Genomic DNA, 19,801 nt, shown 5'->3' on the forward strand with positions numbered 1-19,801 from the left:
CTCCTGCTGATGCTTTTTACCCTTCTTCTTGCTCATCAGAATGCTCTGTTCACTCTGCTGCCTTACTCCAACACTTTGCATCTCTCATACTCCAATATTCCTCCCCTTACTTCTGATTTTCTCTCACACAATTCCTGTCTCCCCATCTCCACTTTGCCAATTGCTCTCCCTAGTTCCAGTCCCCAGGAAATTCTAAAATGGGATCTTGGATACAGTTTTTACACTGCTGACTTCAACTGAGATACTCCAGTGTAAAAGAAGCATCAGGCCTAGGGTCTGGGAATGTGAAGTGATACCCAAATTGACTAACTTTCTGCTATTAATACAATAGTTAGTAGATTACAATGCAGTGTTGATCTACCAGGATTTTCCTTAACCTTTTTAAAAAATATAGACCTTTTTCTGTTTTGTTCCTATTAGAAGTATTTAGGTTTCTTCTTTGTTTTGAAGTACCAACTTAGTGCTGGTCTGACTGCATGTGATTTACTGTTGTTTGACATTGTTTATCTTGCTGGCATAAATGGAGAGGGAAGCAACCATAGAGAAAACATGGGACTGGAAGTCATGAGAGCTACGTTCTGTTCCAATCTCTTCCATAGACTAGTTGTGTGATTAGGGAAATGTTACTGAACTATATATGATGGTATGTCTACACTTCAGGTGTAATTCCTAGTTCAAGAAGAAGACATACCCGCATTAACTCTCAGCTAGTGCACTAAAATTTAATGTAGTCCCAGTGATGAAAGGAGCTAGCTATGTTGAATATGAACCCATCTGAGACTCTAAGAATGTGATATGTCACTGGGAAATGAAAACACTGAAGTGGTTGTACATAGAGTATTTTAGACAGTATAATACTTTAGCTTATTTTCACCTGCCTCTACCTGAATTGCACAATTCACAGTAATGGGTGAAACCCTAGCTCCATTAAAGTCAATGGCAAAATTCTCATTGACTTCAAGGAAGCCAGAATTTCAGAGAACAAATGATTTCATAGTACTGGACATTTTACATGCTATGGAGTCTGTAATTAAAAGTGGGATTTAAAGATCTGGTACTGAGAATGTTTGTTTTTCTTTTGTAACAGTGCCCCGTAGTCCACCTGCACTTACAGGGGTGGGAGGGAGGGAAATCCATCCTTAAGTGGTATCAGGCTAAATTCTTAGTTGCACTCAGCTTCAGCTCAGTGTTTCAGAGAGTGGCATGCAGGGGTTATGAGTGGGGCTACAGTGAGTGGAATTCTCTGTCCCGCCCGTAGCATAATTTATGGTGTTTAGAGGCTGCTTTAATTTATGCTAGTAATGATTCTTAAGGAACTGCCCACCAGCGGGAGATAGGAGTGAGGAAGAAGGTTGCCTAACAGCCTCCCTCTGAACTGGGGACAGAGTGGCGGTGAGGTATAGTAGTCAGTTATGTGTCTTTGAGGAATTCTGCCGTGCTAGCAGGAGCGGACTGGCAATCAAAATAGGCCCAGGAAATGGGTTAATAACCGCCCACTTTTTCTCATCAAATAATTTTTTTTAAATTTACTCGTTGACCTCCATTAGCCACACTCCTGACTCCCATTAGCCAGGCTTCTGGAGGTAACACTCTTGGGGCAAGATGGACACGTGACCAGAAGTAAAAGGTGTCATGTGACCCCTCTCTAAGGACTTTTTCCACCATCTTCCTACCAATAGGGATTAGTTTGGCCCCCACCAAACCCCCCTCATGCAACTGTCCTGCAATTGCATTAACCCAATGTGTGTGACATTAACGAGGGGGTGGAGAGGCTGGGGGAAGTGTTCCTTCTAAGAGTTTCCTCCCATGAGCAGAATGAATTTTGTGTTGTGCACCAGTACTGAGTTCATGTGGCTTGTTTGGATGTAGCACCCAAGTTATTAATAAATATTGTATAAACCTCTCCCTTTTCCCTTTGCTGCCATGTCTCCTCCCCTTGCTCCATCAGCTCCCCTGGTGCCTGCTGCCCCCCAACCCCTCACCCTCCTCTGCTGTCCTTACTCCTGCCCTTCTCACTGCCTTCAGCCCTCCTGTGACCTGCCCCCCTCCACCAGCCCTTCTCTTCACCCTGTGCCCGCTCCTCCAGTAGCCCCACTCTGAACATGTGAGCTACCCCTCCTCATCCCCTCTCCTAACACCTCCCTCTACACACCTGCCCTGCCTCTCTCCTCTAGTGCTGGCCCCTCCCCTACAGGTGTCTGCCCTTCTGCTTCACCTCCAGAATTCTGAAGCACCTGCACCTTCTCTTACCCCTGCACCCTCCTGGTGCCCCCACTTCCCTCACTGCCCCTACCCCCTTTGCCCTCTTTTTCCCTGATGCCCACCCCCTCACCACTCTCTTCCCCCATTCGCCTCATGCCCCTGTGCCCTCACACATGACTTACTCCATCCCCGCCTTCCTCATGCCCACCCCTTCTTTCAAGACTTCTCCCAGCACCTCCCCCTCTCGCCTCTAGTTCCCAATGCCCTTACCCTCTCCTCTCCCAGCATAACCCTGTCCCCCCTCCCACTGACACCTTCCCTCCTGCCCTTTTCCTCATTGTCTCACTTGGCCCCCTGGCATTTGTCTCTCCTCCACCCTGTTCCTTGGTGCCTTCCCTTTTCTTCTTCTGTGTTGGCCCCCCCAGCACAAGCCCCTTCCCCACTGACCTCTTCCTCCTATTGTTTCCCCTTCCTCTCCCCCCACCTTCTGTCTTCCAGTTTACGGTGCTGGAGTCTGTGATTGGGCCCCAGAAGTCCCCTCCAGCTGCTTCCAGGGCTCCAGACCACTTGCTGGGCCTGGAGCTGGGGTGTGTGGTGCAACTCTGGGCTGGGCGGTTTTAAAGTCCCGGGCCATGACATCACACCACGCCTGGGCATCTCCCCTCTCAGCTGTTGCGTGGTATACATGGCCAGCACCAGGGAATTTAAATTGAGGGGCTGCGGCTCCCCGTCACAATTCCCCTTCCTCTCCAGCCACCGCCAGGCGGCCCTTTGGAGGACAGCCCACTGGGAAATTCCCGGTATCCCACCAGTCCAGTCCGCTCCTGCATGCTAAGGGATTTATAGGTATTTTCCACTCCTTTTCTGCTGTTCAGGTTGTGTAAATGGATCAGAGCAGTCCAGTGAATCTAGCCCATAGAATTTAAGGGACCATGATGGTAAGTTTTGGAAAAGTGCTAATGCATTTGCTGTCTTCCCCATTTGTGGAACCTTTCCAGTACAGCAACCATCTATTAACCTTACATGGCAGCATGGATGAAGTGTCTGCGTGAGGGGAGAAGCCCTCCTGTTGGCAAAAGTCGTGTCTTCACTGTAGCACTACAGTGATGCAGCTGCATGGCTGCAGCTTTTTTTAGTGCAGACAAACTCCTAGGATGCAGATGTGCTACACTTACACTTTTTCTGCCAAGTACTCATAAACATTCATAGAATTGTTTGGCCAGTAGCTCTTTATTCAAGACTTAGCTAGTCATGGGCTGTAGTTGTACACACTAATGTTTCATTGATTTTAATGGTAGTTGTGCATGTATGAAAATTGTAAGATTGATTCCTAAATACTGGTTTTGTTTCTTCTTTCTTTCTTTTGTTTCACTATGCCAGTATTCATAACGGTGTCTGATCAGAGCCATAACACTGGACAAATTGTAGACGGTCCAGAGAAGAGCAACAAACATCATTAAAGTTCTAGAAAACATGCCTGATGAGGAAAGTTTGAAAGAATTAGATTTGTTTAGTCTGGAAAAGAGAAGACTGAGAGGGACATAAGTTTTCAAGTTGTCTAAAAGTTTGTTACAAGTAGGAGGGAGAAAAATTATTCTCTTTAACCTCTGAAGATAGGACAAGAAGCAATGGATTTGTATAGCAGCAAGTTAAGTTTAGGTTGGACATTAGGAAAAACTTTCTGTTGGGGTGGTTAATCACTGGAATGAATTGCCTAGGAAGGTTGTGACATCGCCATCACTGGAGATGTTTAAGAGCAGGTTAGTCAAACATCCGCCAGTGATGGTATATCTAGTGCTTGGTCCTGCCATGAGTGCAGGGGACTGAACTCAACCTCTAAAGGGTCCCTTGTGATTCTGTGAACATTTAGAACTTGCACCAAATATGTATTTTTAATTTATTTTAATACAAAAAGATCTTTTCCTATAATCCGTCATAAAGAGGAAGGAGAATATTTACTAATTACTGTGCTGTGTTTTTTCAAGGTTTATTTTATTTTTGTGTTTCCATCTTGAGTTATTTCTATTAATTTGATTAAAAATAGGGTGGTTGAATTGGAAGTAAAGATAATAGTTGTTAATAGTTGTTAATTCCTAAGGTGGAAAGGCTCCTAAAATAAGTTGTTGTTTTCTGTGGCATGAAAGATTAGAAAGTTCTTTGAAATCACTCTTTTTTATATTCTTGCTTTTTAGATTAATGTTTTTGTTTGTATTCTGTAGGTCTAACTCAGCAAAATATATGCCCATTTTTAGGTGGTAGAAATCTTTATAAGGTTATGGAAATCGAGCACATTAGCTGATATATGTTTTAACTACAATAGGGTAGTTCATTTTCCCCCTAGCCTTTGAAACATTTGTAATAATGCGTGATTATTAACAGTTGTTCTTCAAGTGCTTGCACATGTCCATTTCACTTCCAATGCACATGCACCAGTCCACCACAGTCAGAGAATTTTTCCCATGATAGCACATGAACTCTCTGCGCCCTTGTGTTGCCAGATGACGGTATTAAGGGGTGGCCACTCTGACCCCCCCTTAGTTCCTACTCTCCGACTGTGGTTGGTAGTTAGGGAATACATCATTTTTTCATATTCTTTTCCCTTTCTCTCTCTAGAAAGTTTTCTAGAGAGAATTTGTTGTAAATAGTTTCTTATTCAGAAGTAGTTATTGTTAGTGATGCTTGTTTTTTTCCCCCAAGACATTTCCTTGTTTTTATAGTATTTTCTTTGAGATTTGGGGTACAAGGGTATAATGCCTAACTCCCCAAGATTTAAGCACTGTTCTGACTCTAACATGTCCATGCCAGTCAACAGTCTACATCCCTTTTGTTTAAAGTGCTTGGCAGAAGGTCACTTTGAGGCTTAAGTACCCTGTACTTAATACACAGGCAATCCAGGACGTTTTTGGAGAATGTTGGGGATAACTTCTTGGTACAAGTGCTGAAGGATCCGACCAGGAGCCGTGAGCAGCTTGACCTTCTGCTCACAAACAGGGAGGAACTAATAGGGGAAGCAGAGGTGGGTGACAACCTGGGAAGCAGTGATCATGAGATGGTAGATTTCAGGATCCTGACCAAAGGAAAAAAAGAGAGTAGTAAAATACACACCTTGGACTTCAGAAAAGCAGATGTTGACTCCCTCAGACACCTGATGGGCAGAATCCCCTGGGATGCTAACATGAAGAGGAAACGAGTCCAGGACAGCTGGCAGTATTTTAAAGAAGCCTTATTGAATGCACAGAAAGAAAGCATCCCGATGCGTAGCAAGAGAGGCAAACATGGTAGGAGACCGGATTGGCTTACAGGGGAAATCCTTGGTGAACTTAAGCACAAAAAGGAGGCTTACAAAAAGTAGAATCTTGGACAAATGACCAGGGAGGGGTTTAAATGTATAGCTCGAGAATGCCAGGGGGTTATCAGGAAGGTGAAAGCACAATTGGAATTGCGACTGGCTAAGGATGTGAAGGATAACAAGAAAGGTTTCTACAGTGATGGTGCAGAGCAATCCAGTGGCTAGCGCTTCAGCGCATGCCACAACGCAACCACCCCGGAGCCCTGCTGCTCTCCGATCTCCACGCCGCAGCTGCTCTTGCTCCCGCTTCCTCTCCCCGACACCGTCCTCTCCTCTGCCGGCACTCCGATCCCCACGCCGGTCCTCTCACCGCTATGGGTCTCCTCATGCCTCTTCAAGACTGCCTTTTCCGTTTCTGGCAGCTGCATCTCCTCATCGCAGGCACCACTACGGGTAGCTCTCTCTCTCCTGCTTCCTCCAGGGCATCACACCTCCGCTCCTGTTCGCCCTGCTCCCCATACCACTATCGATATTGCAACCGCTCTAGCTTCCATGACGACTGTTCACCGCGACATGGCACATACCATCGTGATGACCGCTACTCCCGACATTCTCGTAGCAGGTATTCTTGCCGATCACGATCCGCCTTTGACTACGCTTCACGCAGGTGCTCTCCAACCCCAGCTCTCCTTATTCCTCTGCACCATTCACCATCACCATCTCACCACCCATCAGAGCCGAAACATACTCCCTTCGTGCACCAAACGTTGGGGTCTTCCATCCTAGATTCATCTCCTCCAGATGAGGCAGTCACGCCCGGTGATAGCTCTCCACCAGATGACCTCCATCAGTTCCAAGAATTATTTAAGTGAGTGGCTATCACACAAAAGATCCCGCTGCAGGAACTCAAAGACAAGCAACACAAGCTTTTCAGGAATCTCCAACCGCAGGCATAGGTCACGCCTGGCCATTCCTGTGGACTAAGGCATCCTGGAACTGGCTGACGAAGTGTGGCGTGCTCCAGCGTCGGCTCTCCCCACCAACAAAAGAGCCGACGAAATATTTCATGCCACCAAAGGGCATGGAATTCCTCTTTGCCCATCCACAGGCTAACTCTTTGGTAGCTGACGCAGCTCAACAGAGATCTAGAGCCCCTCATCTCAAACACCAGAGCTCTGATAAAGACGTAAAGAGGCTCGACGTCCTGGGCAGGAAGGTATACACCTCAGCGACTTTACTCCTCAGAATCGCCAATTACTCGGTGCATCTCTCCAATCATACCTTTGATACGTTTTCACGCCTCACTCCCCTCATGGATCATCTCCCTGATTCAAAAAAATCGATCCTGAGATCAGTAATCCAAGAGGGCTACACATCAGCGAGAATGTCCCTCCAAATAGCCATAGACGTCGCTGATACCGCTGCTCGCTCCACTGCTACTGCCATCGTTATGCACAGAGCTTCTTTCCTTCAAGCAGCAGGAGTTCGAAAGGAACTACAGGCCAAAGTCGAGGACTTACCCTTCGACAAGGGGAAGCTCTTTGCAAGTCTTTCAATCGCTCTGATTCCTCCTCAACGAGCAAAAGTCTATTTTTCACCCCACTCAGGACATCGAGCTCATTGGAGCCCACCTGGACTCACTTGCCGCCAGAACGTTCCTACCCTTACAGAGGTTTCAAGCCATCCAAGACCTCATTTGCACCATCACCGTCAGCCCTACCGTTCCATTCATCACATGCCTCAGACTCATGGGCCATATGGCCGCCACAAAGTATGTGGTGAAATATGCCAGACTACATCTGCGCGCCGTTCAGTACTGGGTGACTCTTGTATACCACCACACCAGATACGATCTCCACAAGCCAGTAACACCGCCATCTGGCGTTCTCCAATCACTCCTATGGTGGACCAGTCACACAAACCTACTGTCAGGTGTACCATTCCATCTGCAGGAGCCACTCCATCAAATCACAACAGATGCCTCTCTACTAGGCTGCGGGGCCCACATAGGCTCCCTCTCAGTCCAAGGCCAATGGTCCCCACAAGAAGCAAGGCTACACATAAACTTCTTAGAGCTATGCGCCATTTTCAACGCATGCAAATCCTTCCTCATCTACATTCGGAACACCACGGTAAGGATACTTATGGACAACATCACAGCCATGTATTACGTCAATCGCCAGGGCGGCGCTCACTCCCATTCCCTATGCACAGAAGCCATCTGCTTTTGGAACTGGTGCATTCGCCACGGGGCAACTCCTATGGCATCTTACTTACCTGGCACCACAAATGTGATGGCAGATTTCCTGAGCAGACATTTCCATGTGAAACATGAATGGGAAATGCACGATGGCATTTTACGTGACATCTTCCAACGTTGGGGTACTCCCCAAGTGGACCTCTTCGCAACTCCTGCCAATACAAAATGTCGCAAGTACTGCACCAGGGCGGGCCTGAGCCACGCATCCCTGGGAGATGCCTTCCTTATGACCTGGTGCGGACCCCTCCTTTATGCATTCCCCCCCATATCTCTGATTCCCAAAGTCCTTCAGAAGCTGAAGACAGACAGGCCTACGCTAATCCTCATAGCTCCGGACTGGCCTCGCCAGCACTGGTTTCCCTTCCTGCACCTTCTCTCTGCACGGACACCGATCCACCTTCCGCCTCTCCACGATATCCTCACACAAGACCAAGGACGCCTGAAACACCCCCAGATACAAATGCTGAACCTAACAGCATGGTTCCTAACTGGCTGACTCCATTCGAATCTCTCTGCTCCGTTCCAGTTCAACATGCCCTAGTACACAGTAGGCGACAAACCACAAGAAAAACTTACCTTCACAAGTGGCGCAGATACTCCTCCTGGTGTACCTCAAACCACCACGATCCGATACATCTGTCAATTCCCTCCGTCCTGGACTATGTGTTACACCTAAAGAACAAAGGCCTCGCGTTAGCCTCCATCAGGGTGCACCTCACAGCAATTTCAGCATTCACATCACCAATAGATGGTGTTTCTGTCTTCGCCCATCCTACTACTGACAGATTTCTCAAAGGCCTTACCAACATGGCCCCTCTGCATGACCCAGTCCCACCGGTGTGGAGCCTGGATGTAGTCCTCAATGCCCTAATGAGGCCACCATTCGAGCCTCTGGTGACTGTATCCTTGCATTTCTTCACTTTGAAAACCGTTTTCCTGCTTGCCATAACATCAGCACGCAGAGTGAGCGAGCTTTCTGCCATGATGGCCACGCCACCATATACAATTTTCCGTAAGGATGGAGTAGTCTTCAGACTACACCCAAGATTCATACCCAAAATTGTCTCACATTTCCATGTCAATGAACCAGTGATCCTGCTCACCTTTTTTCCGAAGCCCCATGCCTCACCATGAGAAGTGGCCCTACACTCCTTGGACACCCGCAGGGCCTTAGCATTCTACATAGATCGCACTAAACCTTTCAGGCTTATGGACCACTTATTCGTCTCCTTGGCACACAGGTCAAAGGGTCAACACCTATCTTCCCAGAGGATTTTCAATCTTGTAACCTCATGCATAGTGCAATCGTATGCAACGAAAGGCTTACCCCTTCCATCCCAACCACGTGCTCACTCCACTAGAGCCATGGCCACATCTACAGCGTTTCATAGAGGGGTATCTCTGAACGACTTCTGCAGAACGGCGACTTGGTCCTCACATGAGACCTTCGCCAAACACTATTCTATTTCTCTACTCACTTGCTCACATGGTGCAGTGGCGACTGCGGTACTCTCCACAACTGATAAATAGGGGCTCCTTGCCCTCCTTCCGTTTTGGCGACTACTGCTATGCAGTCACCCATAGTAGAGCACCTGCGGGGACATCCCCGAAGAAGAAAGCAAAGTTACTCACCTCCGGTGCAGTAACTGTCGTTCTTCAAGGTGGTGTCTCCGCAGGTGCTCCACTACCCGCCCTCCTCCCCGCTTTGGAGTCCTCTCTCTCTCTGTTCTTGTCTCTTACAGACTTCGAGGCGGTCTTGAGGAACTGGCGGGGGGGTCAGACCGCACGAGACATGAAAGAGCGCGAAAACCGCGAGCCCACGGCACTTGCGCATTCCGGCCGAACACTGCTCATGACAAGCTTCTGTCTGTGGCGCCAGGACAAGCCCAGCACCCATAGTAGAGCACCCACGGGGACACCACCTCGAAGAACGACAGTTACTGCACTGGAGGTGAGTAACTTCGCTTTATTCAGCTCTCATGAGGCCACATCTGGAGTATTGTGTCCAGTTCTGGGCCCCCCCACTACAAAAAGGATGTGGACGGATAAACTTAAACAGGATAAACTTAAAAAACAACAAATGGTCTGGTGGCACTTTATAGACTAACAAAACACACAGATGGTATCGTGTTGTTCATTAAGGCAACCTCACCAATCCAGAAGACACCATAAGTCTGAGAGAACAAGACTACCTCCTTCATTACCTTCTGCTAACACAAACAATTTGTTGCATACAAACAATTTAGTTCATGATTTCGTAGAGGCCAGCGATCACACCTTTCCTCTCTATATGGGAGTTACAGCAAACAATAACTTTCGATGTGAAGGAACTTAGGCAAGGTGAAGCATCTTCGCCTAAGTTACCTATAAGCCGGTGGTTCTCAACTAGTGGTCCATGGTGACTTTTTCGGTGGTCCACAGGAACATTGTCCAAAGCCACATGGCGTGAACAGGCACCGCTGTTAGGCTGTTTTACGCCGTGTTCACAAACATGTGGCGCGTCATCCATTGTGTCACCTAGGATGCAACCATGTTGTGTTGCCGGTAACTTCCATCTGAGGCTCTGAGTATCAGTGTAGCTGCCGCCATCTTGCTGAGCAGTTGCTGTGTCATCCGTCCTGTCCTACATGTGCTGTTTTACAGGTGTGATGTAGTTTGTTTATAATGGCAACGACAGGAAGAAATGTCAAGCGCAAGTATTCAGAGGACTACATCAAACTTGACTTCACTTGTCAAGAAAAAGAAGGCGTGGATTTGCCACAATGTGGTGTTCGTTTCAAAGTCTTGGGAAATGACTCAATGAAGCCGGTTAAGCTGAAACTCCATCTCGAAAAGTGTCACCCCAACTTGTTGCAAAAGGATGAAAATTATTTTGAGTGGCGGTTATCAGGTCTGAAACGGCAGCGCCTCGACTCAACAAGTACATTCTACAATAAGACAAGCAATGCAGTGCGCGCTTCCTACGTTGTTACATACAAAGTTGCATAGGCCAAGAAGCCTCATACCATTGTAGAGCAACTTGTGCTCCCCTGTGCAAAAGAGATAGTGCGGCTTGTTCTTGGCGAGGAAGCAGCAAGGAAGCTGAATGATATATCTGTCTCTAGCGACACAGTATCGAGACGGTTAAATGAGATATCACAGAACATCAGTGAACAAGTTGTGGATGAAATAAAGAAGTCTCCATTGTTTGCCATACAATTGGATGACTCAACCGACGTCGTATTGTGCTCTCAGCTATTGGTGTTCGCACGATACATGGTTGAGGGAGACTTCAAAGACGAGTTTCTTTTTTGTAAGTCTCTTGATACTACCATAAAGGCTCAGGATATGATGGAAATTGTTAACAATTTCTTTGAAGTACATGGTCTGGATTGGGTAAATCTTGTGGGTGTCACCAGTGATGCACCTCCCATGCTGGGCTCAAGTTTGGGCTTCCAAATGCTGGTGAACTATTGCCTGATCAACTGAATGCTGTTTTCAAAGGGTTGGTGAAAGTGGTGAATCACTCAAATCATCAGCTCTGAACACCAGGCTGTTCAAAAGATTTTTCCTGGACATGGGTTCTGACTTGGATGTGTTGCTGTTCTACACTTCTGTACGGTGGTTGTCAGCAGGGAACGTATTCACCAGAGTTTTTCAATTGAGAGAGGAGTTGGATTTATTTGTCCAGGCTCAAGGGAAAGAGGAATTCCGAAATGTGCTGATGCAGTCAAATTTAAAACTTGCGTATCTTGTTGATATTTTTGGAATCTTGAACAAACTGAATCTTCAGCTGCAAGGGAAAGGTACAAATCTGTTCTCTCACAAAAGCATCATCAAGGCTTTTCTTGAAAAATTGGAACTCTGGATCGTAAGAGTTGAAGGCAATAATTTGGTTCAGTTTCCATAGGTGGATGCCATGCTCGGGGAAAAGGAAGCCATTTCGGACGCAAATTCTCGATCATTTATGGAATTCCAACTATACTTTCCGGAGGTGGACAGGACAAGGGATAGATTATCTTTCATCAGGAATCCATTTACAACAGATGTTAATAGTGTTCCAGAGGATCTGCAAGAGGAATTCTTGGATCTGAAAAATGATTTTGCGGCTTAAGAGGTGTACCAGCAGTCTACTATAGAGAAGTTTTGGGCCAGCGTGACTGGGAGTTACCCAAATCTGTCAGCACATGCAGTCAGATTTCTTTTGCCATTTGCGTCAACTTATATGTGAGAGACTGGATTTTCGTGTTTGTTGCCCATTAAAATGAAACAGAGGAATTGGCTTGCAGTGGAAAGTGATATTTGTTGTGCATTATCAAGTACCACTCCAAACATTGAAAAGCTTGTCAGTGAGAAGATAATCCAAAAATCTGTTAGTAAAAAATAAATTTCAAACCAAAATGTTCGTTGTCTGCTCTTTTTTTATCATGTCTCAGAATGGAGGTGGTCCATGAAAATGTTTTGATTGGCCTAGTGGTCCGTGGACTGAAACGAGTTGAGAACCACTGCTGTAAGCTGTGTGGCCATGCAGCAGCCAATTTAGCACAAGTGTAAATATAAATTATAATTGATGGCATACTCTGTGTGGTATTTCTATAAATAACCATATATGTATCAAGGAAGGACAAGCGTACTATAATCACTCATTTTTTAATGAGTAAGATAAATAGTAAAATCATATGTAAATTGTCTGTATGAATAGGATTTGTGCTGGTTAACTTTAATATTGCTTATGCTCCTCTTTTATACTTGTGTGTGTTTTTGTTGTGATTTATTTTTACCTGACTATTGTTGAGGGTTGTTGCCTCTTGTTTAACTATGGAGGAGATCACAGGGAAAGTGTTCACATTGGAAAGACCATAGTTGTATTTATAAATTGCAAAAGTGACTGCTACAGAAAAATTCATTACATGATTTTTCTGAGTAAAGTGAGATAGATTCTATGGATGAGGGTTTTTTTTTCTTGTAGGCATTTAAATCTGTTTTCTTAAAAGTTTGTTATAAAATCATAGGTAATGGTATTTGGAGCAGATTAACAAAATATCTTAATTTTCAGAAATGAATTTGGTCCCACTAGGATGGAATGGAACACACACCAAGCTTAGAGTAGTTAAATGTGTTATGGAAATCAGAGGATATGTATCTATTGCCATCTCCTTCATACCAAAATTGACCTAAAAGTTCAATGTTTGTAGTCCATTTAGTTGCAATGTCCCTCAAATCATGTCTGTATAATCCTCAATCACTTCACTGGCTCCAGCAAATAGTTCAAAGTAAAAGCACCCTAATAAACCCCTTATATATACACAACTTTAATGTTCTAGACAAGAGAAAATGAACAGGAAAGTTGTGGGTGGCCAGGATGTTGTCTTTCGGTGTTTCATTTTCCACTACATTAATCTATTTAATGTTTAGGTATTTGACCTAGGATGTCTGTGCTTTGCATTTGCAAACAGGATTTGTGAGGTCTATTGATTGAAATCATAACAGAAATGATAAACTTGTATGGAGCCAACAGTTGCTGAGTTTGTAATTTCAAACATGTAAAACTGACTTGATGTCAGAATTTGAAACCATGATACACTGACTCACTCTATTTCAACATTCGCTGAGTAGCCGATGAGAAATCCTGTGAACTCCTGCATTTGAGATAAAATGATCACAAGGATCAGAGAGTCCATGAAGTGATTTTACTAAATATTTTAATTACACTGCCAAAAAAAATGAAAAAAGTACAGACTTATTTTCACAGTCCAATAATTATTTTTCAAACTAGAGATTGCTATGAAAATAAGGCAGGAACAGTCTCTTTCATAAAACTGTATTATAGTGGAGTGTAGAAAGAAACTTGATTAGAAGAGAAAAAGATTTTAAATAATTGTTTTTCCTCTAAGTTCTCTGAGCAGCATATTAAATCAGAGAGGGACAGTAAATGAATAACAGATGTAGGACATTATATTAAAATTATGATTGTGACACACATATTTTTACTGAATAGAAGATGTTGGATAAAATATGTCTAATTACTGAAGCAAATATTTTTGCATATGATAAGAAAAGTCAGCAAATATAACAGTTAAAATATTTAATTAATTTGTGTTAAGAATTATTTCCTAATCACAGCAAGATTTAAACATTTCAGTCTGGTAACTGATTTCTGTCTTATTTAAACAATAACTCTCTTCCCAATTTAATGTTAAAAATTATCAGTAAAGTCATTCATGCATAGTTTTGTGACAGATTGTTGTCTGTGGTGCTCATTCTTCAGTGTTGTCTGTCTCCATGTGGTCCTGAAGTTAATGGGAAAACTTCTATTGAGTCCTGTGTTATCCCATCTTCCCTTCTGCTGCATTACTACTCCAATGACATTAAAATTCTGAAGTGTGTGTGTGTGTGTGCGTGTGTGTGTGTGTGTGTTGTTGTCGTCGTCTAGCTGTGACTTCTGGTGATAGACTAAACACATCTGAGAGATAAAACAAAACTGATACTGGATACAATAAGGATAGCAACAGGTTACTAATTTTATCCACCCTGTAGAAGCATTATTGAAACAATGAGGTAACAATGTATTTGTTCATGTTACTTTTTATTTTAAGTGTAATAATTTAGAGAGACATAGCTAAAGGAAATAGTCTTTGTTTTACTTTCTTCATCTCTTAGTTTGAAATGAGAGGGGTGTGTGTGTGTGTGTGTGTGTGTTTGTGTTTTAAATACAACAAAAGCTCCTAAGGAGAAGATGGCCTGATGTCATGTGTATATAAATGTATAGTGGAAAATCTTGATATTTGGAAATGGTTCGGGATAATCACATTAACAATTGTAATTTGTAAACACCTGGTGCAAAATTAAGGTTACACATTCCACATTTGTCATTTACTGACATGAGTGCTTAACAGGGTAGTGTTAAGACTATTGTTTTCCCATTTTATATATAGTTTTTTGCATTTAATTATGTATATTTATTTTTTTCTGCTTTTTTTTCTCTTTAAAAAAAGGGGCTGGTGGAAAAGGGGTAATTAAAAACTATAGAAAGAAGGTGCTTCATTTTCTAGGGCTTCAAAGCTACATGGTCTTGCAGAGTAATGTGTTCAGAACATAGTAATTTCATAATCTTGAACTGTTTGGCTAGACAACACCTGAGCATTGCCATCAAGAGCACCAGAATCTAGCCACATTGTGTGAAAATTTATCATAGCTGGTTTTGGGGCATAGCAGGAGATGAAGAGCTTCATAATGCAAGTAACTTCTGGCCTATACATACAACATCCTTTTTTTAAAAATAATGAGTAGTCTTGTGGCATCTTAGACTAACAAAAGTATATAGTATCATGAGCTCTTCTGGATAATACCCACTTCATCGGATGAGTGCACATTTACTTAGATTTGTCTTCAAGATCCTTTACAACTTAACTCCTTCCTACTTCTCACTCTAATCTTCCTTTTTCTCCCTCCCCAATTATTCCAAACCTTTCCTTTATGTTCTTCATATCCCCATTCTGTACCCACCTCCAAACTTTAAGCCACTCAAATGAAGGAACCTCTTTCTTAACTCCGACGATGGTCCCTACATCACAAATGCTGATTCTGAAAAATATTTTAAGTCAATACACTGCAGAAAATAAGTATATTTTAATGAGACAGAATAGGCAGCAAAAGTTTAATTATGTGATTCATGATGGCTCTGACTCAGCAGCTACTATGTGTTAAAGGATGTAAGAAAAAGTGGGAGGAAAAAGTATGGAATCAGTAGTGCAGTATTAACATTGGTACTCACCAGCTCTCTCAGTAACTTTCCATTCTACTCCTACATCCATCAGTTCATAGTGCAAAAACCCAATTTACATGGGCAGCATGTCATGTTTGTTAACTCTTAACAGTGGGGTATAAATGTGTATGTATAAATTGCTAAATTCCATTGATGAGAAAAATACATCTTTCTAGGTATTAATTTCATTAATCATCATTGATTACTGTTCTTGTTTATTCTAGGTCTGATATAAATGGCTGAATGATTATAGATGACTTAAGTACTCTCTCTATTTTGGCAGCTACCGTATGAGTTTCAGACCTCGGTACAGAATTGCTTATAAGACAGTAACAGAACTGGAATGGAGATGTTGTCCTGGTTATAAAGGTGTAGATTGCAGAGAAGGCCCAGCAGAACAACCAAGAACCAGTCTCTTGCCCACTGCACCACCACGAACTATTATGAAGAAAGCCTTGGGTAACTTTTTGTTTGAATTTTGGTATACATGGTCATGTCTAGTTTTTTATTTCATCCTTTGAACCAAAAGAAAAGTGGGTTCTGCTACATGGCTCACTGAATAGTCCAAAACCAATATACAAGATGTTGTATAGTGGGAGGGAATAGCAAAGCAATTACTATATTGATCCAAAGTGTTTCCTGGTGAATGATGAATTATTGGGTGCGAAGGCTGATCATAAAGCTATGCTGGTCAGTAATGGTTCAGGAAATTCCTTGTGGTCAACAATAGAGGTTTAAACAAAGGTTTTAACTGGATTACTGGCTACATTCCACATCCTAATGACATAAAAAGCCAAACACCAGGTACTTAAGAGTACTTAGAACCCTCTCAATCAGCTTTATTTAGCATGGAAACTCTAATAGACTATTGTTTTCCCATTTTTTCCTCCCTTCTTTTCCCTCCCCATCTCCTCAATTTCTCTGCTATTTATTTGGAACCTGGACCCCTTAAACTTCTTTCATCTGAAGAATTGGGTTGTCCCCATGAAACCTCATGATACCATTTACCTTTTTTGTTGGTCTCTAAGGTGCTGCAAGACTATTCGTTGTTTGTTTGTTTTCTATTACAGACTAAAACGGCTACCCCTCTGAGACTTATTTGTTGTAACAGTTTAAAGGTTTTAATATTTTTATCAGAGTGTTACAGGGAAGATGAGTTTGATTGGCATGTCTGTGGAACCAAAAGCAATAGCTGTAATACATGATCATTGTAAATTACATACTAATAATCAGGGCTTGACAAATCATGGCGAATAGATTTCAGCCGGTCACCCCATTCACTGGCGGCACGCACATGTGCAATGTGGGTCTTGCGCATGCACAGTGCGGGACTGGCGAGTAGGTTTTGCCACTGTTTGTCAAGCCCTGCTAATAATGCATAATACTTGTGTAGTTTTTTACTTGTAAAAGCCAGTCCAAACATAACTAATATACCCTAAAGCGCCGATAAATAGTAAACCTCAATTGAGATGAAACCCATAAGGGTAAATTATGTTTTCATAAGACACTGCTCCAGTGAGGATAAATGAAGTTCAGTTATTACAAGTTGGACCTCCCTGGTCCAGCACCCTCAGGACCTGACTGGTCCTGAATGAGGGAGTTTGCCGGACCAGGGGAGGTCAATTCCACCCCCTCTGCTCATGGACTCTGAGGTCAGTCAGCAGACTCCCCTCCAAGCTGTAGGGCTCTCCTGTCCCCCACCACTGGATTCCTGACTCTGTGGCCAGCCCCGGGGTCACCAGGGCCATCACAGATGTTGCCAGACCAGAAAGGTATGACATGTACATGGTTTTTAACTTTAGTCTCAGTTAAGTAGAAGACAATGAACCAGAAGGCTTCTGTGAAAGAATTTATTATAACATTTATCAGAAATTAATACCATGTACAACATGTACCATTAGCACTTGTTACGTAGTATGGGTTGGCAGTGAACCGATTGCTATGATTTATGTACTACTTAAAATCTATTTCCAACAAAATAAAATAGATAATGTTGATTCACAGGCAAAGGACAACCAACATTGGCAAGTATTTCAAATAACTAGCAGAACAGTTATGCCTTTGCGTCTTTCCTCACAGACTGATTAAAAACATAATTGTTATAGTAAGTTCCCAAATAAAAATAGGTCACTGCATCTGCACTAGCCACAATTCTGGTGCATATTCACATATGCTTTCTGCAGAATTTCCTCTGCTAGTCTTGACTAGGTAAACTTGTGGCTTCTTTACAACATCCTTCAGTTAAATGCCAATTTTAAAACAAATAAAAATTTGAACTGCATCTCCTTTATTTTGCATCTCAGCATATTCCTCCAAGTTGTTTCTACTCCCTAAACTTGTCACTCTAAAACTTATATTCCTGTGAATCTACTTGTAAACAGTTCCATATAATTTCATGGCTACAAATGCCTCAGATCTGCGACTGCTAAGATCCTTCCTTTTCATACTTTTCCCCAGATCTCACTCTGACAGTTGGAACTCCTTTTCCACAGATTCCCCAAGCCTCACCTCTCCGGACCCCAGCATGTACAGAATAATGGTGTCAGCATCTTTACACACACAGAAGTACTATCACATTACTCCCATCCTTAAAGGCGTCAACCAGCTCTGTTCATTTCAGGATCTTTTAAAAAAAGTCCCCTCGGTGTTTTTAAATCTTTCATGGATTTGTTCCAGCCTGTCTCACTGATTTGTCTCATTCTGCTTCCCTCCTCAATACCTCACCCATTTCCGGTCTCATAACACAGTCTGGTCAGTATCTGAGAGAGAGCCTTATTCATCTGGAACATCCCATGCCATTTACTTGTCATCTGAAGCATCCTTTCACTACCAAACATTTTCTAATTTCTTTTCAAATCACAGCTGAAACCATATTTTTTCTCCTTTACCTGTCCCTCTTGACTTTTCTTTCTTTTATTTGCATTTATTTCTGCAACAATATGATTTAATTCTATAAAGCACTTTTGGATATTGTTGCTTGAAAGGTGCTATCTATGTAAAATTAAACACTACATACTTCTCATTTTTGTAGAGGTGTTATAGCCACGTTGGACCAGGATATTAGAGAGACAAGGTACGTAAGGTAATACCTTTTATTGGATCAACTTCTGTTGGTTAAACAGACAAGCTTTCAATCTACACAGAGCTCTTCTTCAGGTCTGGGAAAAGTCCTCAGAGTGTTACAGCTACAAGATGGAACACATTGTTTAGCATGAGTTAACAGAAATTATAATAGACCATTCAAGTTGATGTGGCCTGTTAACACTTTTGCAGTCATGGGGGAGAAGGAGTTAGTGGATTATAGATTCTTGTAATAAACCATAAATTAATTGTATAATGCTTAGGCTGGATTTACGCTATAGGGTTAGATTGAGGTAACCTGTCTTGTGGTTGACCTAGCTGTGAATGCATCCTAATTTAAATTTGGCATCTTGCTGATGTAAGTGCCTCTCTACACCACTCTAGTAACACCACATCCCCAAGTGATATAAAATCAGGGGCAATGAAATGAAATCAACACAGTGTCAGTGTATACATTGCATTGCTTGCATCAACTCTTACGGCTTTCGGGAGTCACCCCACAATGCCTTGCACTGACAAATACGATTGATACAAGTGCTTGGAGTTAGGATGTGCACCTCTGACACACCAAGTCAAGTATACACACACACAAAGGATTTAATAACTGCAGTGGCTGTCTGCCCATGTAAGTTAGACATGGTCCTGGTCAAGCAAAGGTATGAATGTAAGCTCTCAGGCTGGTCTTTTTTTGAAGGTGTTTATATAGGTTTTCTTAGTGCGTGAGAACAGACTCCAGAACTGAGTAACTGTTTTATGGAAAGTTCTTACCTCTGGATGATGCAATGTTCCTGTCTTTTATACGTTTCACGCAGAAAACAGAAACACCATTATCATTCTGTAAGAGCCAAAAATAGGGGAAGGCATTTCCACAGCTAGTTGATATGAGGCAGCTTACATCACTCAAAAGCTATAGTGCAGACCAGGCCTAATAATTGTGTGTTGATAAAGATAATACATTTATGGCTTATTACAAGAATATGTAACCTCGAATCTCCCCCCAACCCATGTTTTTGTCCTATGACTTCAGAAATGTTAATGGTCCACTTCAACTTCAACGGTCCCTTAAAACAGGAGTGGGGAACTTTTATTCGGTCAGGGGCCATTGACCCAAAGAAAAATCATGTGGGGACCACACACCAGTGAGAAGCAAAAGGAAAAATAAACACTCATTGGCTGGGCCCCAGAGAAGCAAAATAAAAACAGACGAACTAACCCCCACCCAAAC

At 43.0% G+C, this 19,801-nt stretch overlaps 1 protein-coding gene across 1 annotated transcript in view; it reads left to right on the forward strand.

Annotated features, from left to right (window-relative positions):
* The window catches only part of EMILIN2 (elastin microfibril interfacer 2), a 66,845-nt gene that overhangs the window by 8,758 nt on the left and 38,286 nt on the right, over window positions 1-19,801 (forward strand). The window contains exon 3 of the mRNA XM_006139031.5: window positions 15,779-15,954. Coding sequence (XP_006139093.2) covers window positions 15,779-15,954 — 176 coding nt within the window. The remainder of the gene's footprint in view (window positions 1-15,778; window positions 15,955-19,801) is intronic.

Source organism: Pelodiscus sinensis, chromosome 2 (assembly GCF_052426305.1).
Source record: "Pelodiscus sinensis isolate ZL-2025 chromosome 2, ASM5242630v1, whole genome shotgun sequence".
NCBI classification, from domain to species: Eukaryota; Metazoa; Chordata; order Testudines; family Trionychidae; genus Pelodiscus; species Pelodiscus sinensis.